The sequence below is a fragment of the Ranitomeya variabilis genome, chromosome 6 (assembly GCF_051348905.1).
Source record: "Ranitomeya variabilis isolate aRanVar5 chromosome 6, aRanVar5.hap1, whole genome shotgun sequence".
Lineage (NCBI taxonomy): Eukaryota > Metazoa > Chordata > Amphibia > Anura > Dendrobatidae > Ranitomeya > Ranitomeya variabilis.
In genome coordinates this window covers 35,601,910-35,627,011 of record NC_135237.1, presented here as the reverse complement: position 1 = coordinate 35,627,011, position 25,102 = coordinate 35,601,910, and the positions used below count along the sequence as shown (strand labels likewise).

The 25,102-nt window shown below is 45.5% G+C and overlaps 2 protein-coding genes across 4 annotated transcripts in view; both read left to right on the top strand.

The window, feature by feature from the left end:
• CDK14 (cyclin dependent kinase 14) overlaps positions 1-25,102 on the top strand; it is a 484,203-nt gene that overhangs the window by 9,514 nt on the left and 449,587 nt on the right. The window lies entirely within an intron of this gene.
• Positions 2,008-7,635, top strand: LOC143782054 (uncharacterized). Its single transcript, XM_077269152.1, has 3 exons — positions 2,008-2,689; positions 2,784-3,818; positions 7,589-7,635. The coding sequence occupies exons 1-3, from the start codon at positions 2,056-2,058 to the stop codon at positions 7,633-7,635; spliced, it is 1,716 nt and encodes a 571-aa protein (XP_077125267.1). The 5' UTR covers positions 2,008-2,055.

Genomic DNA, 25,102 nt, shown 5'->3' with positions numbered 1-25,102 from the left:
TGTGTGTGGGGGGGGGGGGGGTGTAAAGTTTTGAAAATTGTCAGAAAAAAATATGACTGCAAAAATTCAGCCAGCTACACGTTTTCTGTATCCTCAGGAAGAAATTGTCAATCATCTGCTGTCTGCCGACACTTCACAGCGGCTCTTCCTTCACATAGTATCTGACGGCACCTGTGTGACATTCTTGTGGATGTAGCTGATCTGTTATTCATTTATCCCTTAGTTGCGGAATCTGAAGAGTATTTTTGCTCTTTTATGATGTAAAATAGTTGAACTTTTAGTTTTAAAAGGAATCTATCAGATTTTTCTGTATTGGTCGTAGAACAAAACTAAAAAATGATACATGTCTTGTAGGAATCCGTTGTGCCGACGCTGAAAAATCTCACTTTAGGCAGTGTTCACATGCTGCATACTTGGTGAGGATATTTTGTATGTAAAACCTGCAGCCTTTTACAGTACCAGCGAGGCGGACGAGTTTAAATTCAGTCTTATCCACATGTTGCGTCATTTATATATTATTATATATTTTTCATGCAAAATCTGTACAGAAATGGGTTTTTAATAAAAACTGCATCATGTTATCCCTGTTGCGAAAAAAGGAACTTTTTAACCTATTTTTTATCTATTAATTTTAATGAAGACCCTGAAATCTGTTGGTTAAACTACTGGTCTGGGGATAATTTTTGTATTTATTTTTTTGTGTTTTTCTTTTGTACGATTTCTACACACAAAAAAACCCATAGAAGAATGCATAAATAATTGCAGAAGATATGCACAGATTTGTTGCATAATGAATTTTGATTTCAGTGTGAACAACGCCTAAAGGCCAATCACCGGCATGCTTCTTTTTCCAGGTCGATATACATCAGAATAGTTTATGTGGTGTCAAAAACTGAAATCTAAAGTTAAAGAAGCTCTGTGTTTAGCTAAGGCAATGTGTGCAAGCACCGCTTATAAGAAACGTCATCGCTCTGCTTTTTACCCTTCGCCACGACAGCACCCCACATGAGAGAGGGATCCGCCCCATAGGAACAGGAAACCTACAGAATAAAAGGAGGCGGTCCCCTCTCCTCCTCAGTTTAGGTTTCCTGTTCCTACAGGGACCCAGCTTACCTACAGATGAAGAGGATACCTGGGCCATGCACCCGCCTGCGTCGGTATCTGAGGGAACGGCAGGGGCTGCGGTTCCAGAAGCAGCGGCGGGGGAGCCCCTGCTTGCAGCCTCCCCCCTCGTCTGGCCAAGCATCCACGGTCCGGGTCCGGTCACCGTGGGTCCGCCCGGCACCGTGAGGACGCGCGCGCTGCTGCGGCCGGCTTAATATCCCTAGCCGCCGCATGGTGAGTGAGAGCGGCGCGTCTAACCCGGAAGTCGCTGGAGCACTTCCGGGTTGGTCCGGGGAGGCAGGAGAATGGGCGGCAGATTCAAAAATGCAGCGCTAGCGTCGGGCCGGTGTGTGTAAGATGGCTTCACCGGCCGACGATGCGCACTTGCCCGCAGTGCAACAGCGTTCTCCTAGCAAGGAAAGAAGCGCTAGGAGCAGCACAAAGAGTGGTGGTCGACCTCCAGAGAAGGGTTCTACCACCAAACGAAATCCCCCTCCAGAACCGGTACCTGTCAGCTTCACTGGGTGAGTTTTTGAAAGAGTCTCTTCCTATATGCTGATATATGTTCCTCCTGTATCTTGCCTCTAGACTAAGAAAAGGACACACAAGTCCAAGCACAAGGAATGTGCTTTATGTACGCAGCCCCTCCCGGATGATTATGTTAAAAAACTGTGTTCGGAGTGTATCATGCAAACCTTACGGCAGGAAAACATAATGACTCCATCAGATGTCAGAGCTATGATCCGGGAAGAAATGCAGGGGTTGGCGCAGACTAGTACCACCAGTACCCGTCAGCTTAGTAGGTCCAAATCTCCGGTCAGTTCACAGTCAGAGGACGTATGTATATCCTCAGGTGAAGCGGAATCCCAGCCGAGCTCATCCGAGACTGAAGTTGGACTTTGTCTTCCCAACAGCAGTGTGGACAATTTAATAAAATCTGTCAGAAGCACGATGGGGTGCTCAGATGAGAAAGAAAGTAAATCGGCTCAGGACATCATGTTCGCGGGGTTAGGACAGAGGAAACGTAGGTCCTTCCCCGTCATAAAAACTATTAAAGAAATAGTAAAAAAAGAGTGGGATAAGCAAAATAGAGGTTTTCTACCATCATCCTCTAAAAGACGCTATCCCTTCAGCGACGAGGAGCTAAATACCTGGTCAAAGGTGCCGAAGGTTGATGCCGCTGTAGCCTCCACAACCAAACAGTCGGTCTTACCGGTGGAGGATTCAGGAGTCCTGACAGACCCGCTGGACCGTAAAGCAGAAGCTTTACTAAAAAGGTCGTGGGAAGCCAACACGGGGGCGTTCAGGCCCGCCATATCTAGTACCTGCACTGCGAGGTCACTACTAGTGTGGATGGAGCAACTGGAGGAACAGATTAGAGGTAGAACTTCGAGAGAGTCAATCCTGCCGAAATTCCCTCTAATCAAAGAAGCAGTAGCATTCCTGGCTGATGCCTCTGTGGATTCGCTACGCCTAGCAGCCAGGTCAGCCGGCCTAGTGAACACAGCCCGGCGAGCACTCTGGCTAAAGAACTGGAAAGGGGACGCACAGGCCAAAGCAAAACTTTGTGCGATCCCCTGCCAGGGTGAGTTCCTTTTTGGAAAAGCGCTGGATGAACTCCTGAGTAAAGCAGGAGAAAGGAAAAAAGGCTTCCCTAACCAGTATCTTCCATCCTACAGGAGAGCCTTCAGAAGACGTCCCTTTACCAGGAACAAGCCGTTCGAACAAAGGGAGCGATGGGAGTCGAAGGACCCGAAGCAAAAAGGTGCCTTTTTTAGCGGGTCCCATAACCCGAAACGCAAATACCGCTAACCAGGAGGTGGGCGGCAGATTAAAATTCTTCCTCCCCAGATGGGAACAAATAACATCCAGCCAGTGGATTCTGGACATTGTACAATACGGCCTAAAATTGGAATTTGACCGAATCCCTTGGGATTCCTTTATAGTAACATCTCCAAAAGGTCAAGACCAACAAAGGGCTCTGGAATCAGAGATCCTATCTCTTCTGTCTAAAAAAGTCCTGATAGAAGTTCCCCAGGATCAAGAAGGGAAGGGGTTCTATTCCCCTTTATTCTTGATCAATAAGCCTGATGGTTCATTTAGAACCATCATAAATCTCAAAAGATTAAACGCCTTCCTGCGTAATCATACCTTCAAAATGGAATCCATTAGTTCAACCATAAAACTCTTGTTTCCTAGGTGTGTCATGGCCGGAATAGACTTAAAGGATGCCTATTATCATCTTCCCATACATGCCGAACATCAAAAGTATCTAAGGGTAGCAGTCACCCTGGAAGGACAGGTTCGTCACTTTCAGTATGTTGCAATGCCATTTGGGCTTTCTATGGCTCCCCGCATCTTCACTAAGGTGATATTAGAAGTGATGGCTCATCTACGTCAACGAGATACCTTGATAATACCCTACCTAGATGACTTTCTAGTGGTGGGAAACTCTATGCTTCAGTGTAAAACCCGTCTATCTAATACGATCTCGTCCCTACAGGAGTTAGGTTGGATCGTCAACTTCGAAAAATCCCGGCTGAATCCAGAAACTGTCCAGACATTTCTAGGAATCCAGCTAGACTCCGTAAGTCAGAGATGCTTCCTCCCCCAGGCAAAGAAACTGACTATACAATCAAGGGTATCAGACGCAATACGCAACCCCTACATGACATTAAGGAAGGGCATGTCTTTACTGGGGTCATTATCATCATGTATCCCTGCTGTACCATGGGCACAATTTCATACTCGTCAATTACAGTATGAGGTATTGTCGGCTCAGGGAAAAGACGGACATCTAGAAAGCAGAATAACTCTTTCCAAAGATGTCTTAGAATCACTATCCTGGTGGCTAGACATGGACCACCTCTCAGAGGGTGTACCATGGATAATAGACCCGTCTAAAATAATTACCACCGACGCCAGCCCTATTGGGTGGGGAGCACATATGAAAGACAGTCTGGCCCAAGATACTTGGGACCAGGCAGAATTGTCATATTCCTCCAATTGGAAGGAGTTAAAAGCGGTAGAATATGCCTTAAATCACTTTCTTCCGCAGATTCAAGGAGCAAATGTAAGAATTTACTCGGACAATTCCACCACAGTGGCATATGTGAACCGTCAGGGTGGTACAAGGTCAGGAAGTCTAATGACCATAGCTGCAGACATCTTCCAGCTGGCAGAGACTCATCTAACATCCCTAACAGCCCTGCACATCAGAGGTGTAGAGAACATCAGGGCAGACTACCTCAGCCGAAACGAGTTACGTCAAGGGGAATGGACCTTAAACAGATCCATATTCAGTATGATAACAGAATCATGGGGGATACCACAAATCGACCTATTTGCCACAAAAGACAACCGGCAAGTAAGAAGGTTCGCTTCCCTGAACGCCATGGATCACCCAGATATGTTGGACTCTCTCCACCATCCTTGGAGGTTCCAGCTGGCATACGCCTTTCCTCCGATGTCTCTGATTCCTCTAGTGATCAGAAAAATCAGGAGGGAACAAGCAAGAGTGATCCTCATTGCACCATTCTGGCCGAAAAGACCATGGTTCTCTTGTCTCCAGACCATGTGCCTATGCGATCCATGGATTCTCCCATCAGACAAGAAGCTGCTGTCCCAAGGTCTTCACTTGACGGCGTGGAATTTGAGAGGCAACTACTAAGATCAAGAGGGTTCTCAGCAGAACTAGTAAACACCCTCTTATTGAGCAGGAAAAGATCTACCACCCTGATATATAGTAGGGTATGGAATAAATTCTTAGACTTTTACACGGTACCGTTCACTAAGCAAGTTCCAGTCACACCTATTCTAGAGTTCTTGCAAAAAGGCCGAGAGTTGGGGTTATCTGTAAACACCTTAAGAGTTCAGGTCTCGGCATTAGGAGCCCTATATGGATGCAATATAGCAGCTAATAGGTGGATCTCCAGATTCATAAAATCTTGTGAACGTAGTAAACCGGTCCATATTCCCCGTCTACCTCCGTGGGATTTAAATCTAGTGCTAGAGGCCTTAACCAGCTCCCCATTTGAGCCACTAGATTCAATACCTTTAAAAATCCTGACATATAAAGTAGCCCTCTTGGTAGCCCTAACCTCAGCTAGACGGGTTAGCGACATCCAGGCCCTATCAGTAGACCCACCCTTCTTACTGATATTCCATGATCGGATAGTCCTAAAACCAGACCCCTCATACCTCCCTAAGGTAGCGTCCACCTACCACAGGTCCCAAGAGATATTTCTCCCTTCCTTTTTTGATTCACCTGTAACTCCAGAACAGCATAAATTCCACACCTTAGATGTCAGAAGAGCCATCCTGACCTATATAGAAAGGTGTCAGACATGGAGGGAGAGTAGGGCTCTGTTTATCTCCTTTCAGGGCCACAAGAAAGGACATGGGGTCACGAGAGCTACCATATCTCGATGGATTAGAGAGGCTATCTGCTTGGCCTATGCATCAAAAGGCGAGATTCCTCCAGCGGGTATTAAAGCGCACTCAACACGAGCCATGGCTTCCTCCTGGGCGGAACAAGCAGATGTACCAATCCATTTAATATGTAAGGCCGCAACTTGGTCTACACCTTCTACCTTTTACAACCATTATAGACTTGATCTATCTACATCTTCTGATCTAACCTTTGGTAGAGCTGTTCTTAATACAGTAATCCCACCCAAATAATGAATCTCTGAAAATCTCTCATGTGGGGTGCTGTCGTGGCGAAGGGTAAAAAGCCGGATTACTCACCGGTAATGCTCTTTTAATGAGTCCACGACAGCACCCATTTACTACCCTCCCTAAGTTATGCACAGCTCTTCCTTTTAAATTCACAAATAATGGTTGTATAGAGTTTAAGATATTTATGTTGCTGAATAAGAATTAATACTAAAGCTTTTGCGGTTCCCTTTTTGTACTCTGTAAACTAAACTGAGGAGGAGAGGGGACCGCCTCCTTTTATTCTGTAGGTTTCCTGTTCCTATGGGGCGGATCCCTCTCTCATGTGGGGTGCTGTCGTGGACTCATTAACCCCTTCCCGACATGTGACGGTATAGTACGTCACATGTCGGGACCCCCGCTTTGATGTGCGCTCCGGCGGTGAGCGCACATCAAAGTCGCGACATGTCAGCTGTTTTTTACAGCTGACATGTGCGCGCAATAGCGGCGGGTGAAATCGCGATCACCCGCCGCTATTAACTAGTTAAATGCCGCTGTCAAGCGCAGACAGCGGCATTTAACTACCGCATCCGGCCGTGCGGCCGGATATGAGCGCATCGCCGACCCCCGTCACATGATCGGGGGTCGGCGATGTGTCAGGAAGGTAACCATAGAGGTCCTTGAGACCTCTATGGTTACTGATTGCCGGTGGCTGTGAGCGCCCCCCTGTGGTCGGCGCTCACAGCACACCTGCAAATCTGCTGTGTAGCAGCGATCTTATGATCACTGCTGCATAGCAGAGCCGATCGGGCTGTGCCTGCTTCTAGCCTCCCATGGAGGCTATTGAAGCATGGCAAAAGTAAAAAAAAAAAGTTTTTAAAAATGTGAAAAAAATAAAAAAAATATAAAAGTTTAAATCACCCCCCTTTCGCCCCAATCAAAATAAATCAATAAAAAAAAAACCCAACCTACACATATTTGGTATCGCCGCGTTCAGAATCGCCCGATCTATCAATAAAAAAAAAGCATTAACCTGATCGCTAAATGGCGTAATGAGAAAAAAATTCGAAACGCCAGATTTACGTTTTTTTGGTCGCCACGACATTGCATTAAAATGCAATAACGGGCGATCAAAAGAACGTATCTACACCAAAATGCTATAATTAAAAACGCCAGCTCGGCACGCAAAAAATAAGCCCTCACCTGACCCCAGATCACGAAAAATGGAGACGCTACGAGTATCGGAAAATGGCGCAATTTTGTTTTGTTTTGTTTTTTGCAAAGTTTGGAATTTTTTTTCACCACTTAGGTGAAAAATAACCTAGTCATGTTAGGTGTCTATAAACTCGTAGTGACCTGGAGAATCATAATGGCAGGTCAGTTTTAGCATTTAGTGAACCTAGCAAAATAGGCAAGCAAAAAACAAGTGTGGGATTGCACTTTTTTTGCAATTTCACTGCACTTGGAATTTTTTTCCCGTTTTCTAGTACACGACATGCTAAAACCAATGATGTCGTTCAAAAGTACAACTCGTCCCGCAAAAAATAAGCCCTCACATGGCCAAATTGACGGAAAAATAAAAAAGTTATGGCTCTGGGAAGGAGGGTAGCGAAAAACGAAAATGGAAAAACGGAAAAAGCTCCGGGGGTGAAGGGGTTAAAAGAGCATTACCGGTGAGTAATCCGGCTTTTCCTTCTAGTAACCTTGGCAGTTCGCTGTTTACTCCATGTAATGTAAATGGCGGGGTCATTGACACACATGTTCCGCACCTGCATGCTTGTGTAACAACATGAAAAACATAACAAGAATGTGACTCGATCACTTGCAGATTGTCAAGAAACCATATGGAAATGCAACGTAAAATGTTTGACGTAATTGTTCCTGGGAGGCATAAACGCCTAGGTGCACCGCTCATCAACTACAGTTCTGCACTTGAAGGTCTACCCCAATATTGCATGTCCTACTGATAGTGATATTTTTTAAAGAATTTCTTTAAGAAAAAATTTGTGTGCTCTCTCATACATTCTCTGATGTATAACTTGTGCCCACCACCAACTTTTCTTGAACCTTTAATGGAATCCATCAGAAGGTTATTGCTATGTAATCTGAGAGCAGCATGATTTAGGGTTTGAGAACCTGATTCCAGTGATGTCACTTGCTTGGCTGTGTTTTGCTGTTTCAATAAAATCAGTGTTTTATCAGCAGAAGATTCTCTCTACAGGACTGGGTGCCTTGTGCCTCCTGGTCCAACCTCACCTCCACCACTCATTAGCAGCTTTCTGTCAATATGCAGTATACAGAGAAAGCTGCCAATCAGTTTTTTTGGGTAGTGAGTAAAAACTGTACTGCCATACAAGAACAGCCAGGGCTGCCACTAGGAATTTCGGGGGCCCCATACTGGCAAAATGTTCGGGGCCCCCTTGAGAGTCCATCCCAGCCCTGCCTCCACTACTCAAACCATCCATAGTCCCACCTCCCTCTCTTGGAAAACCTCCGCTTCTGCACCACATCCTCACCAATCGCACATTTACAATTCCCATCACCACATACATAACCAGCAGCTTTTGTTTTGGCCAAAATATTTTTTAAGCCGCCACTATGACAAGGTAGACTCTTTTGTTTTGTTAAAATATCCAATACAATTTAGGTATATTATTTATTTTTCAATTTTTAAAATGACCAATAATATCACAAACTAGAAACAAATACCACCACACCATGACCAGACCACATATTACCACCACATAGTGACCAAATGATAGCACATACAAGGAACAAATACCGCCACACCATGATCAGATCACATATTACTACAACATAGTGCCATTATACACAGGAGTTCTGTACATAGTATACAGTGTCAGCGTACAGGTAATACAGTGATTATCAGTGACATTATACTCAGGATCTATGTATACAGTGTTGTGTACAGTTAATACAGTGATCATTGGTGACATTGTGACATTATACACAGGAGTTTTGTATATAGTGTCAGTGTACAGGTAATACAGTGATCACTGGTGACATTATATACAGGAGCTCTGTATATAGTATACAGTGTATAGTGCCAGTGTACAGATAACACACTGACTCACCGGTGATGTTGCTAGTTCTACATCTTTGCTTTTCATCTTCATCCAGCGCACACCGCCATCACTACTTCCAGCCAGGACTCGTCTCTGCAGAAAATAAGTTATCTAGAGCAGTGAGCCCCCTCTGCTTATCGAGACCCATACACCAGTAAGGGCAGTAATACCCTGATGGCAGCCCTGAGAACAGCTATATCATTGTGGCACAAGACCTACGATGTACTAGATGCATCACAGTATCTAACTTTAGGTACAAGACCCCAGCCCCCTCTGACTGCTTGCACCAAAGATCTCCTCCTTGTCAATCTGTATTATAGACTCCGTAAGGAGAAGTCTGCAGACTGGGCACTCCTCCGAAGAGGGCCTTTTGCCGAAGAGCTTACTAGTCTAGAAATCTAAATGTGTATTTTATTCCAGAGACTCCTGCGCATTCTAGGAGAAAACTTTGCGTGCCGCCCTTAAAGGGGTTGTCCAATCTTAAGATGGAAAGCGCACTGTGAGGTTTTTCCAGCGCAATGTGAGCGGCCGTCATGTGACTGAACACATTCCGACTAGACTGATTCAGGCCTTGCTTAGTACATTTGCATTGAGTGAGGCTGCGCCCATTTAGTCGGAATGTGGCGGGAGTATGCAAATCGCATACTTGCGGTCACATGGCTGCCACTTCCCACGTAGACACCAGACAATCCTTGCAGCGCACGAAATGTGATGAGTCACATAGTTCAATTTTAGACCAGACAATCCCTTTAATTAAACCCGTATACTGGTCTCCTCTTCTTTGTGTGCGATGACCACACTCCAGCCGACACTGCTGACCACAATTGGCCACCTTCTCTGCTAGCTGTGCACGTGGCCACTTGGGCCAGTACCCATTGCCAGTCACCTAACATAAAGCTGCAGGTGGTCTTAACCAGGATCCTTCCCTACTACTGATGACTCTTACTTGGTTTTTGATCTGTAATTTCGGAATTTACCTTTCTTGTTTTGTGATCACCTCAAACTGCCTTGACTTTGTCTGTCTTCGTTGTGAAAGAACATGGTCTACCCTGGCCCTGCCCTGTGAAACGTTTCTGCCTGTTGCTTTGGTACCCTATTTTGGTGTATCTTGTCCATCTACATCATCAGCCATTGTTGGCGGACACTGCAGCCATCTGGGGTTTTCCTCTTAGAATGTCCTGACCTCTTTGTGAAGGTTAAAGCGTTGTCCATCCATAGGGTACATGGCTGTGGTCACTGATTGCAGACTTGTGAATTCTCACATCGCGCCCACTGCTCTCTGGCACGCATCTTTCCAGCTCAAGTGCCAGAACCATTTAGCTTCCATTGATGTGCACAGGTGCCCTTATGTTTTCGGCTCTACCCGCAGTAGGGCATAGTGTATAGACGCAAGCTGGCAATTTCTCTGCACAGACGTGGGATTTTGGATTTCGCCCGGCTATGTGGGTGACGCAGGAGGCCTCACCCATGTCAATCACAGCAGGAAGACTGCAAGCAGCAGCTGGGAGGAGGGATAGAGAGCCCAGAATGGACACCCCTCGGACTGGACTGACGGGATTAGCCTACAACCCCGGAGAACTTTAAAAGGTGTTTCAGATGTATACAGGGAGAGTCAAGAGGTTATATAACCATGTTATGGAATGCAACACTGGCGCTGAATAAGGTGAAAGATTTAGGTGACACATGACAAAACTGGTGACAGTTTCCCTTTAGTTGAAAAAACTGACAATCCCTTTAAACTCTGCTCCCAGTTCAGTCAGCACCAATTCATTTAGCAATGCAATGGGTCAAACATCATCCAAGGTAGGACAACTGGAACAGAGTATGAATGCAGGATGTGACTACAAACAGGGTTTGTTTGTAGTCTGTAACCATGGAGACATACAGGTGCTTCCCACAAAATTAGAATATCATCGAAACGTTAATTTATTTCAGTTACTTAGTACAAAAAGTGAAACTCCTATATTATATAGAGTCATTAGAAACAGAGTTGTCTATTTCAAGTGTTTATTTCTGTTAATGTTGATGATTATGGCTTACAGCCAATGAAAACCCAAAAGTCATTATCTCAGTAAATTAGAATACTTCATAACACCAGCTTGAAGAATGATTTTAAAATCAGAAATGTTGGCCTACTGAAATGTATGTTCAGTAAATGCACTCAATACTTGGTCGGGTGTTGTGAATTCTGCTCTTGGGCTCCCTCCGGTGGTTGTTGGTGGTAGTGCAGTTGTCTTGGGGTTGTAATCCGGGCAGGTGTTTCTGCTGATTGCAGCTCTATTAGGTATTTAGGTGTGCAGGATCCATGAGTCCATGCCAGTTGTCCATTGTACTTGGAGGGATTGCATCTCTCTCTGGCTCCTCATGCCCTGCTGCCAATTCAGCTAAGATAAGTGTCTGGTTTTTTGTCTCTGTGCACACATGCAGTGTGCTTTGCAATTTAGTGCAATTCATTGTGTTTTTGTCCAGCTTAGACTTTGTTTGGATTTTTCAGTCATGCTGGATTCTCAGGAGATGCAGATATACTTTCTATGTCTTTAGTTAGATGTAGAATATTTGTATTATCTGCTGTGGATATTTTTAGGATTTTAATACTGACCGCTTAGAATTCTGTCCTATCCTTTTCTATTTAGCTAGAAGTGCCTCTTTTGCTAAATCCTGTTTTTCTGTCTGCGTGTGTTTTTCCTCTTATACTCACAGTCAATATTTGTGGGGGGCTGCCTATCCTTTTGGGGTTCTGCTCTGAGGCAAGATAGAATTCCCATTTCCATCTATAGGGGTATTTAGTCCTCCGGCTGTGTCGAGGTGTCTAGGATGTGTTAGGTACATCCCACGGCTACTTCTAGTTGCGGTGTTAGTTTAGGGTTTGCGGTCAGTACAGGTACCACCTACTCCTGAGAAAGTCTCTCATGCGGCTCCAAGGTCACCGGATCATAACTGTCGGGGCTCCTTTTGCATCATGTACTGCAGCAATGCGGCGTGGCATGGGGGCAATCAGCCTGTGGCACTGCTGAGGGGTTATGGAAGCCCAGGTTGCTTTTATAGCAGCCTTCAGCTCATCTGCTTTGTTGGCTCTGGTGTCTCATCTTCATCTTGACAATACCCCATAGATTCTCTTTGGGATTAAGGTCAGGTGAGTTTCCTGCCAATCAAACACAGTGATACTGTTGTTTGTAAACCAGGTATTGGTACTTTTGGCAGTGTGGACAGGTGCCAAGTCCTGCTGGAGAATGACATTTCCATCTCCAAAAAGCTTGTCGGTAGAGGGAAGCATGAAGTGCTCTAAAATTTCCTGGTAGACGGCTGTTCTGGCTTTGGTCTTGATAAAACACAGTGGACCTACACCAGCAGATGACATGGCTCCCCAAACCATCATGGATTGTGGAGACTTCACTCTAGACCTCCAGCAGCTTGGATTGTGGCCTCTCCACTTTTCCTCCAGACTCTGGGACCTTGATTTCCAAATGAAATGCAAAATTTACTTTTATCTGAAAACAACACCTTGGACCACTGACAACAGTCCAGTTCTTTTTCTCCTTGGCCCAGGTAAGATGCTTCTGGCGTTCTCTATTGGTCATGAGTGGCTGACACAAGGAATGTGACACTTGTAGCTTATGTCCTGGATACCTCTGTGTGTGGTGGCTCCTGAAGCAATGACTCCAGCAGCAGTCCACTCCTTGTGAATCTCCCCAAAATTTTTGAATGACCTTTTCTTAACAATCCTTTCAAGGCTGCGGTTATCCCGGTTGCTTGTGCACCTTTTTCTACCACACTTTTTCCATCCACTCAACTTTCCATTAATATGCTTGGATACAGCACTGTGTGAACAGCCGGCTTCTTTAGCAATGACCTTTTGTGGCTTACCCTCCTTGTGGAGTGTGTCAATGACTGCCTTCTGGACATCTGTCAAGTCAGCAGTCTTCCCCATAATTGTGAAGCTACTGAAACGGACTAAGGGACCTTTTTAAACACTTAGGGTACCGTCTCACATTGGCACTTTGATAGCTACGACGGCACGATCTGTGACGTTCCAGCGATATCCATACGATATCGCTGTGTCTGACACGCAGCGGCGATCAGGGACCCCGCTGAGAATCGTACGTCGTAGCAGATCGTTTGAAACTTTATTTCGTCACTGGATCTCCCGCTGTCATCGCTGCATCGGTGTGTGTGACACCGATCCAGCGATGCGTTCGCTTGTAACCAGGGTAAACATCGGGTTACTAAGCGCAGGGACGCGCTTAGTAACCCGATGTTTACCCTGGTTACCATCGTAAATGTAAAAAAAAAAACAAACAGTACATACTTACATTCCGGTGTCCGTCAGGTCCCTGGCCGTCTGCTTCCCTGCACTGACTGTGAGCGCCGGCCGTCAAGTGAAAGCAGAGCACAGCGGTGACGTCACCGCTCTGCTTTGGCCGGCGCTTACACAGGATGCAGGAGGAGTGCAGGGAAGCGGACGCAGGCACCGGAATGTGAGTATGTGTTTTTTTATTTTACGTTTACGCTGGTAACCAGGGTAAACATCGGGTTACTAAGCGCGGCCCTGCGCTTAGTAACCCGATGTTTACCCTGGTTACCCGGGGACTTCGGCATCGTTGGTCGCTGGAGAGCTGTCTGTGTGACAGCTCTCCAGCGACCACACAACGACTTACCAACGATCACGGCCAGGTCGTATCGCTGGTCGTGATCGTTAGTAAATCGTTTTGTGTAACGGTACCCTTAGGAAGCCTTTGCAGGTGTTTTTGTTAATTATTCTAATTTACTGAGATAATGACTTTTGGGTTTTCATTGTCTGTAAGCCATAATCATCAACATTAACAGAAATAAACACTTGACATAGATCACTGTTTGTAATGACTCTATGTAATGAGTTTAACTTTTTGTATTGAAGAACTGAAATAAATTAACTTTTTGATGATATTCTAATTTTGTGAGAAGCATTTGTATTTGGATACACAAAACAATAGGAGATTTCTATTGAAAACTTAGAGTAATGATAATTTTTTTCTTTCTTTCCCCATAAATCAATAGTGCACATAAAAACTAAGGTAAGATATATTATTAAAGTTTATCAGAGAAATATGCTTCTTTCTTCTGAGTTTATTCATTCTTGAAATTCTCAATTCCCAGGTAAAATGTGTCTTCAGTGAAAAAAAAAAAAAAAAATATATATATATATATTAGATAGTGGTCTGATTCTAACGCATCGGGTATTCCAGAATATGTATAGTAGTATATAGCACAGCCCACATAGTATATAGCAATGTGGGCTCCATAACCCCTGTTAAAAAAAAAAATTATTAAAATAAAAAAGTTATATACTCACCTTCCGGCGACCCCCGGATCCAGCCCAGGCGTTTAGCGATGCTCCTCGCGACGCTCCTGTCCCAAGAATGCATTGCGGCAATAACACGTGATTCATCTCCGGTCATTGTCGCAATGCATTCTTGGGACCGGAGCGTCGCGAGGAGCGGGAAAGGCGCCGGAAGGTGAGAATATAATGATTTTTTATTATTTTTAACATTAGATCTTTTACTATTGATGCTGCATAGGCAGCATCAATAGTAAAAAGTTGGTCACACAGGGTTAATAGCAGCATTAATGGACTGCGTTGCACTGCGGTGTAACGCAGTCTAACGGACTGCTGAACCGTAATGGGGGCATTGACTGACTGGAGGGGAGCAGGAAAGGGCGAATTCGCGGTTGGACTGTGCCCATCGCTGATTGGTCACGGGCGGCTGCGACCAATTAGCGACGTGGGATTTCCGTAACAGACAAACAGACGGATGTGACCCTTAGATGATTATATAGATAGATGACAGTTGGTGCTCATAAAGTTCTATGGAGTAGTGCATCTTTCATTTCTGGAGAACTTGAAACAGAATGTCTGTGTCTGCCCCAGCTCCTCCCTCCTCCATAGATGACAGATGAGACTTTTAAAATTTATATAAAGGAGGGAGGAGGAGCCACAGGCAGACACAGGCATTCTGGGAAGGAGCTAGAGGCAGACACAGGCATTCTAGGGAAGAGAGAGCTAGTCACAGACAGACATTCTAGGGAGGAGGAGCTAGAGGCAGACACAGGCATTCTAGGTAGGAGGAGCTAGAGGCAGACACAGGCCTTCTAGGGAGGAGGAGCTAGAGGCAGACAGGCCTTCTAGGGAGGAGGAGCTAGAGGCAGACATAGACATTCTAGGTAGGAGGAGCTAGAGGCAGACACAGGCATTCTAGGGAGGAGGAGCTAGAGGCAGACACAGGCATTCTAGGGAGGAGCTAGAGGCAGACACAGGCATTCTAGGGAGGAGCTAGAGGCAGACACAGGCATTCTAGGGAGGAGGAGCTAGAGGCAGACACAGGCATTCTAGGGAGGAGGAGCTAGAGGCCGACACAGGCATTCTAGGGAGGAGGAGCTAGAGGCCGACACAGGCATTCTAGGGAGGAGGAGCTAGAGGCCGACACAGGCATTCTGCTGCAAGTTCTGATTCTGATAAGGAAATGAATGAAATGACATTTTCACTTCTTCATTGAACATTATGATCACTGTTATCTCCTATCTCAGTAATTGGGAAAATCTGTCTTGACTGAATTCAGGTTTTGCCCCTGAATTGACAGTGAAAAGCCAATCCAGGAGGAGAAAGAAGCAAACTTCTCTGATACTTGATTTCTAAAACTAAAACGAAAACAATGGGTACTCTCTAATCAAGTTTCTTTCATTTAGATGCTTTAGAACATTACACAATGTTGTTTCAAAGGTGGATATAGCCTGTAATGTTTTAATTGTAATTAAATTATCATTTAGTAATGTAAAAAAAAAATTATAATGTAAAAAAAGAAAAGTTAGTCTGAAAAGAAATCCTTCGGAAAGCCTTAGCACCATTTCTGTAAATGTTTATTGCCCCAGAACTTGTTACGTTTCCTCCATGTACGTGAATTGTCAGATGCTGTTTGTTTATATAGAGGAAACAATGGCTGATTATTATTATTATTATTTTCAGCGCAGCGATAGAAGAGCTGTGTGCAGAACAGATGGCTCGTCTACCTAATGCAGAGCCCCAGAGGCATTGGGAAGATGGGGGTGAGAAGGTTAAGTGGCTGCCACATTCCAAAATGTCCTGCGTCCTATGGGCCGTAGTGATCTCGGGGCCATTTTTTAATCTGTGCCAAAACCTTTTATCCAGGTTGCTGGGCTGCCCTCTTCCCTGCATGGACACAATTCTGTCATTATTTAGCTTGGCTCTTCATCACATGCTAACTAGTTACTGCTGTCACTGTTCCAGGGCGTGTTTTTTTTTTTTTTTTTTTTTTCTCTTGCTCTGGAAAATTCACTGTATTAAGGGAGGAAATTCCAGCGGTGTCATCAATGAAACAGAACAGTATTCTCATGCATGCAAATGTGAAGTATTTGATGCCTATTATTACCCTGTAAGGAGAAAAGGAGGAGACCCTTCAGGGCCAGAAAAAAAAAAGTTGGGTTTATCCAAATGTAACCGATGATGCAAACGCTGCTTCTCTCCACTTACATTTGGAAAATGTGAGACGGCTCCGGTGCCAGAGGCCGGCTGCCAAAATGTTCCAACATACCATACTGGCTGCTGCGTCCAAGACCCTGGCGGGATGTTCTCCTCCGACAAGAAAGGCTGAACTACTTTAAGGCAGTGTTCCCACATATCGGGAATGATGCAGTTTTCTTTATGCAGAAAATCTGTATTTAACAGTCCAGAGTGGAAGACTGGATGGGATTTCATAGAAATTCGTGCATGGCGTCTGCATGAAGACGCCGTTCAAGTGTGCTTCTTTTCTCTGTAGGCTTTTATGGGGAGCCTGAAAAGAACACATGTAAAAAAAAAAAAAACACAAGTGGATTTTTTTAAGTGTAGAAGCCCAGCTTTTCTGTACTAAAAGAATCAAAAAAATGATATAAAAATATCCAGTACAATTAGAGTATATGGTGTCATTAGGGGTGGGGGAGACTCTCTGCTTAGGACCCCCAATTTTTGACCTACAACAGGGAGCACCTACGCTGGTGGGCTATAGCGCTTACCGAATAAGCTGCAGGGGGAACCAGGATACCTGGAGCGCGCCGGCTGATCTGCAGCTGCATGTGTCGCAGCTGTGTCCACTGTCAGAACACATGCATGGAGAGCCTGTGTGTTGTGACTATGAAACCATACCTCCCAACTTTTGAAGATGGGAAAGAGGGACAAAGTTTGCGGCGCGCAATGTGCGCCGTGGCAAATTTTAGGCCACGTCTCTAACCACACCCATTCATAATTAGTCACACCCATATCCACGTCCCAACCACACCCATTTAGCACTGCTGATCACACTGTTTCATATACAAAAATTATAAACAAAAAAATATGGCCACACGGTGCTCCATACTGTATAATGGCCACACATGATGCCCCATACTGTATAATGACCGCACATGATGCCCCATACTGTATAATGACCGCACATGATGCCCCATACTGTATAATGACTGCACATGATGCTCCATACTGTATAATGGCCACACATGATGCCCCATACTGTATAATGACCGCACATGATGCTCCATACTGTATATTGGCCGCACATGATGCTCCATACTGTTGATTGGCAGCACATGATACTTCGTACCATATAATGGCCACACATAGCTACTCCTACACACGCGGCTGCCCCGGGGAACCCCATAAAGTCTGGTCCGGGGTTCACCCAGCGGTACACAGTCCACTCTGCATATAACTCACCCGGCAGGGTGGTGGGGGTAATTGGGGTCTTCAGGAATTGCTCCATTCCCGTGGCCTGGTCCCAAGGCTCGAGGTGCTGGGTACCACGATGAGGTGGTGCTGCTACGGGGCCTATCAGCAGTTCCTCTGTCACCGGGGCAGAGTCGGTGTCCTTACCTGCCACCTCGGTGTCTTCGGTGCCGGTCAGTTCTACTGGCGGCGGAGTCTGCAGCAGATCTGGCGTCGGCTCTGGAAGCGGTGCAGGGAGCAGTGTTGGAGGCGGCGCCGGCGGGTCCTCCGCAGGCGTTGTCCGACATGCGGCCTTGGTGTTCACCCGCAGCTGCAGGAGCTGGTCGATTAGCTCTTCCACTCCGGCCTGCAGGAAGTCAGCGCCAACTGTGGATGCCTGGTTGCGGTGCCTCTCCAGGTAGCTGGGGGAGTCCTCTGCTCCGACCCCACGCTCTGGTTCTGGGCAGCTGGCCATGGCGTCTTCCACGTGGCTGGCTCCTTCCTCATCCTTTTCCCGCTCCCTTCTCCTGGGGCAGTTTCTTTTTCTTTGTCTCCACTCACCATTGAGGATCAGGAGGCGGATCTCGGCTGCTGACGGACACGTCCTCAAGGTGCAGAGATATTTACACTGGGCGGCCATTATTTTTTGCGCTTTTCAGTTCGTTCATGCCCACAACGCCACGCCCTTATTCTCCTGCACTCCTCGTGGCGCTGTAATGGCGGTGGTTTTGGCAGGAATTTTGGCGGTCTTTTGCAATACAGTCTTTCAGCACAAACAATTCAAATACAATTCTCGCACAGTTCTTAGGTGCACATGACCCGATTTTCAGGCTTAAGTAGATCCTGTTCGTGATGCCAAAGATTGGAGCGCCCCCAAGGGCTTGGGGTACTCGGTACCGGGCCCTTCGGTTCTCAAGGGGGATGTCACGGTGGCTGACCCGGTCCGTGGCCCTAGGGACGTCCGTTGTAAATGGGGGAAAGGTCTTTAAAGGGGAAATGTTTGTGACGCCAGCTGTTGTATTTGGTCAGGGTGACCGACGCTGCTTAGAGGTCCGCTGGGGTGATGTTATGGCAGCTAGATGGTATACCTTCCCACAGGTGAAGTGTATCCCCAGGGCTTCCCAGTGTGTAGATGGTGGATGGTGAGCGGCGCAGTGAAGAACGAGGACACAAGGTTGCAGTCTCTTTACTGAAGGCTTCAGCATCCACAGTCCAGAGCACCAGATCACAGTCCGGCCGGTCTGAAGGCAAATCCAGAGTCCCCTTATCCAGGTGGAAATCAGTAGCCTTCCTCTAGCGCCTGGGTGTTGTAGTACCTTACTGCTGAGCCTCTCGTAAGGTCCTCACAACTGTTGTAGATGTTCTAGATGTTATGTCTCTGTCCCCCAGATGGATAGGAACAAACCCGTATGACTGATGGCCTGAGGCTTTTTACAGGGACTCTAGCACGCCCTGGCCCCCACAAGTTGCCACCGTGCCTCCTGGGTATAGGTCGGGCAGGTAACGTGGAATTAGCTGTCCTGCTGGTCTCTGGAGCATGGCATGGAGACGATTGCTCCCTCGGTGTTCCGGCTACCGGATCCTGCGCCTCAGAAGGAAGGCAGCCTTTTGCAGGGCAGAACTCCTTCTGGTTTCCTCTCCTTTTGCTATGACTTCATTTTTCACCCTCTACAATACAATTCGCTGTTCGTGTCTCTTTCTTAGGATGCTGCCGCACATCGGGCAGGCGCAGCTCCGTGGCCTTCTGTCTAGACCTCTGACATGATCCTACCCCTGTCAGGGACCACCCTGTCAGCAACTGCTAGATGTCCCTCCGACCTCTCTGTCTGCGTGACAGGTACTGACTGAGTGAAGCTCAGCCAGCTTCTGACTAATTTCCTATCCAGACCACCAGTTTTACCTAATTGTGAAGAGTGCCCTAATAAATAGGAGCATAGCTCCCCCTGGTGGACTGGAGTGTGACTTGTGTTGCATGGTTTGTGATACCTGGTAAAGTGATCTCCTTTATTGCCTTCAGACGTAACATTACTCCCCCTGGTGGAAGAATGACATTACTGCAACAACCAGGACCCTGGGGCGCTGCAGCTCACCTCTAATCCTAGGAATCAGACTTGTAGCCAAAAGCAGCCCCACCAGAACTTCTGTGATGAGGCCATCTCTGAAATATGTGATACGAGTTATCCTTTGAGGACAGAATGTCGAAGTTTTATAAAAGCTTTCAAAATTTTGATCTGGGCAATCGGAGAGCTGATGGCAATGCAGACATGCCACTATGCCTGTGCAAACAATGAAGGGGATATGACACGGGTAGGATCTCCGTGATTGTGACATGATCCTGGTGGCAAATGTGTGTTGTTTTTTGTTCAACCTATGCCCCAATGTAAAAATTCTGATATTTTTTTTTTTTTTTTTCATTTCAACAATTTTACAGTTCTGCTCTTTTTTTTTTTTTTCTAAATAAAAACTGACAAATGTGACAGTTGGCGGTCCATTTCTCAGTACTATACCCCAAAACGGCACACATCCCAACTTTGGAAGTCAAGAAAGAAGTACAAATACTGCGTGCCACCAATCAACAATTTTTATTTTCGCCAAGCAACATTCAAAACGTCTCTCATTACTGTGTGCGTACACCAAAATATTTCACCAAGTAAAGTCCATTAGTGTTCCCACACAGTATGAGACCCTTTCATGGCCACACACACACACACACACACACACACACACACACACACACACACACACACACACACACACACACACACACACACACACACACACACACACACCCCCCTTCATGGTATATTGCCCCAGCACATAGTATGATGTTCCAACAGTTGCTCCCATTGCCCTCCACAGTACAGTGTCTAACAGTATGAGACCATTAGTTCCCCCCTACTCAGTACGATGCCCCTAGTGTCCCCCACATACAGTATGATGCCCCTAGTGTCCTCCACACAGTAGGCTGCTCCCATTGCCCTCCACAGTACAGTGCCTAACAGTATAAGACTATTAGTTCCCCCTACTCAGTATGATGCCCCTAGTGTACTCCACAAAATCTTAAATCAACAAATAGTAATCTCGGGTAGCAATTAGTGAGAAAATCATATAATACCCCTTAAAAAATTGTTACTTTATTAATTTATGTTAAAATGCCACCAACCTGTGACCATCCCACACACAACAAAAACCAGCGTGAAAAAAACAGGTGTAGGGGTGGATATTCCCTAAATGATGCCTATACTGGTACCTGCCTAACTGCGGGGGATGGCGCCCTAGGGGAAGTGTTATGGCGCCCCCGCTCCCCGATGACTGACCCTGGGGTCCCTAGATACACCCTATGTTTCCAATCGGGTCCCTCTACCCAGACAATAATAAACTGAAGGTACCCCCAGTGTCTATACATAGATCACACCTATAGATAGGGAAACAATAAAAACAATGGAGAACATGTTCATAGGCTTTTAACGGCGATACAGAAAAGATTCAGCACGATCGCTGACCATGTTAAGCTATAAATATCATATCTTTTCTCATCATCACTAATCATAACATGGTATTCCTCCACAATCAGATGCCGTCCGCCTATGCTGTGTATCGCCTCAACGCGTTTCGCCCCTCTGGTTCATCAGGAGGCCTGATTTCATGACATGTATCCCGATGGTAGATGATAGATCTAGTGTGACCCACACAGTAAGCTGCTCCCATTGCTCTCCACAATACAGTGGCCAAAAGTTTAAGACCATTAGCTTCCCCCATACGCAGTACGATGCCCTTAGTGCCCCCCAGTTACACTATTACACCCCCTTTCCTCATACACACAAGCATCCCACTTTCTTGTGCACCCGGCTTCTTTGCTGACCTGGTCTCTGGTGCCTGTAATGTGCCCTGAGAATGACACCTGGCCTCATATTCAGACATATCAACAGGGGCCCTTGAGGTAAGGGGGCCCAATTCCACCTCCAAAACGTGCGGCAGCAAGTTTTTGGGATTTATCCAACACTGCTCTCGTTAAAACACTTTTGGTGATGTACAACAAAGTGCCCGAGAGTGCGGTAAATGCATCCACCAGAGACGTAATATTAATTTAAACCAAATTAAAATAATATGAAAATCAAATTATGGGAAAAGAAACAAAAAAAAACATTATATTAATATAGTATATATAATTATTATCATTTTTATTTTATTAATGGCGCTCACACCTCCCTCCTAAATTAAATTATGAAAAATTGGTACCATATACCTGCTACTCAATACATTAAAAAAAAAAACAGAATTCATGTGAAACTTGCAAAAAGTAGACTGGATATTACTGTGTTGTGAAAGTAAATAAATAAATAAATATAAAAAAAAGCAAAACAATTTATTTTGGACCCGAAGGCCAGAATAGTTTAGTTCCTAATTGGTTAATTGAGGGGCAGGGGTTAGTCGTGATGGCCAGCTATTATCTTACATTGTACCCCAGATATAAATGTGTTTCTTATTTGTCGGTTTTGCAGCCTGGGAGCTATGCTACCACTTGTAGGGACTTATTTGTCACGGTCGTTACCTTAGAAGGTCACTGATGGACCCTCCAGTTGCACACAAAAATGAGTCCCATAAATCCGGAGGTGCTGAGTTTATGAGTGCGGATAATGAAGTCCTGCTTCTGTCCCCGATTTCACTCCAGCTGTCACCTCGGAGTGACCTCAGACTTATTACCTGTGCGCTGCCATTCTGTAGCCAGGCATGGTGTCCCCTGTTCCTTATGTGAGTGAGAAGAAATAACATGGCCTCCCTCCCTCACCCACTTGCTCTTTATCGCGGTTCTGGCTGTGTGATCGCCCTCTATGTACCCCCCTCTTAAAATAAATGGTGTAGTTTTGAAAAGTTCACATAATAGGCAATGGAAGAAAAAATGATCAGTTTTCTTATTGTTACTGTACATAGAACAGTAATGTACAGTAACTGTTTTACATAGAACATAATGTACATAGAACCGCACAGCTACACTGCTCAGTATTGCTGTATAATATCCTTCGTCCTGGTGCTTTCTCAGTTTTAGCTCACTCCAGTACTGGAGTCACAGCAACGCTGTTCAGTAGTGCTGTAGAATATCCCTCATGCTGTCGCTTTCCCATTTTTACTAACCCCAGTACTGGAGTCACAGCTATACTGCTTAGTATTGCTGTATAATATTCTCTGTGCAGCTGTTTTCTCTTTTATCTCACCCCAGTGCTAGATTCACATTTACGCTGCTTTAAAGGGAACCTGTCACCTCCCAAAATCGAAGGTGAGCTAAGCCCACCAGCATCAGGAGCTTATCTACAACATTCTGGAATGCTGTAGATAAGCCCCCGATGTATTCTGAAAGATGAGAAAAAGAGGTTAGATTATACTAACCCAGGGGTGGTCCGATCTGATGGGCGTCGCGGTCCGGTCCCTCCCATCTTCTTACGATGACATCCTCTTCTGGTCTTCACGCTGCGGCTTCGGCGCAGGCGTACTTTCTGTCCTGTTGAAGGCAGAGCAAAGTACTGCAGTGCACAGGTGCTGGGCTTCTCTGACCTTTCCCGGCGCCTGCGCACTGCAGTACTTTGCTCTGCCCTCAACAGGACAGACAAAGTACGCCTGCGCCAGAGCCGCGGCGTGAAGACAAGAAGAGGACGTCATCGTAAGAAGATGGGAGGCCCCGGACCGCGACACCCATCGGATCGGACCGCCCCTGGGTGAGTATAATCTAACCTCTTTTTCTCATCTTTCAGGATTCCAGAATGCTGTAGATAAGCTCCTGATGCTGGTGGGCTTAGCTCACCTTCGATTTTGGGGGTGACGGGTTCCCTTTAAATATACTGTATAATGGCTTCCATTGTGCTGCTGTTGCTGCTTTCATGTGTTTAATCTCCCTCAAGTGCTGGACACACAGCTACAATGTTTTGTACTACTATATAACTTCTTCCTTGCTGCTGCTTTCTAGTACGTTTTATTTGTCCACATCATTGGATTCACAGCTAAACAATTCCATTATGCCGTATGAAGCTCTCCATGTTGCTGATTCCTTCCAATGTTTTAACTTATCCCAGTGCTGGATTCACAGCTATACTGCTCTGTAACACTGTATAAAGTCCTACTAAACATGTACTACATAGAAACAGGAGAGCATGAATCCCTTATGTCTGTGTATGCTAGGTATAGGAGAATTCATAGCAGCTAGTGTCAACCCATTACATATTAGACAACTGAAAACTAAAGATAGAAAATGTGAAAACTGGGAGAAAATGCAATCCTAGAATGGCTAGAAACTGTGTTTTTTATCGTGTACACACACGACAGCTCACTTTGAACAGTCACCTGTTACAGGTAAACTTTCAACGTATGCTATTCTTCCTGCCTATTGCCACCACTAGAGGGAGCTAACTCTATGCTGCGTATACATTGAGGATTTAGGTCTTTCTATTGTTTAGAAATATAATTATAAGTAATGGGCTCCAAAAACAAGTAGCACCAATATCCTAACTCCGATCCTCACTGGATGAAAAGTTATGTTATGTTTTTTTTGTACTATTTATTGCATTTCATACTTTTGCTAACATTGTATGCAGCTCCTCATGTTGTCTTGTCTTATTTTGGGGGATTATAGAACTCAAGTGTCCCGGAATAGTTAACAGAAGTAATAACCCAGCCATCCTCCTAGTGTTAGTGACGCTCTTGTGTATGTATCTCCACTGTTATAAATAGTCTCCTCGGCCCGGGATGCTTACAAGGATTGTGCTGGGGTCTGGCCTCTCTGTGGAATAGTGTTGATGTTACTAATTCCTTAGTTATTTCATTCCTGGTCTGAGTGACGAGCAGACCTTTTTGGGACTGTACCGAAATGTCTTTTTATACTGGGGCTGGAAATTGCACTAACTGTACAGTCACGCATGTTTTCTTTAGAATATTGCCTAATAAAGGGGATATGCACAAAAAGTATGGGAATCCATAGCGTGTAAAGCTCACTTTTACAGCTAGTTGGCGCTGTATACATTTGTATGTGGTGAGCTCCCCCTAGTGGTCGCAATAGGTAACCTGATTTTTGCAGTCAAATGAGACAAGCAGCAGAATAGTGGCAGCATACATAGGATGATCTGTCTCCATGGTAGGCACGACACTGGGGTGATGCTGTATGTCAGATATTTTTTTTTTTACTATGGTAAATGGTATTTTATTAACTCCCATTCACCTAATGCCATTAATTAATGTACAATTTGTGATAGCTTCCTAATTAGTCAAAGATCGATTGCTGGGAATTTTTATCCTTGATGGGGCACCTTGAGCTCTGTTACAAAATGGAACAGCAGGTCGGATGCCCAAATACTCAATTCATTCTCTGTGGGTCTGCAGTAAAAATCAAAGCGCAGGGCAAGGTGGACCCATAGAGAATTTATCTAGCAGCAGTCGGGCATGCGCTTCGAACTGCGATTAAAGTGCTTCATTCTGATTGATGCAGGTCTCAGACCCCACTGATCAACATGTTATCACCAATGCGGTTGAGAGGTGATGACATGTT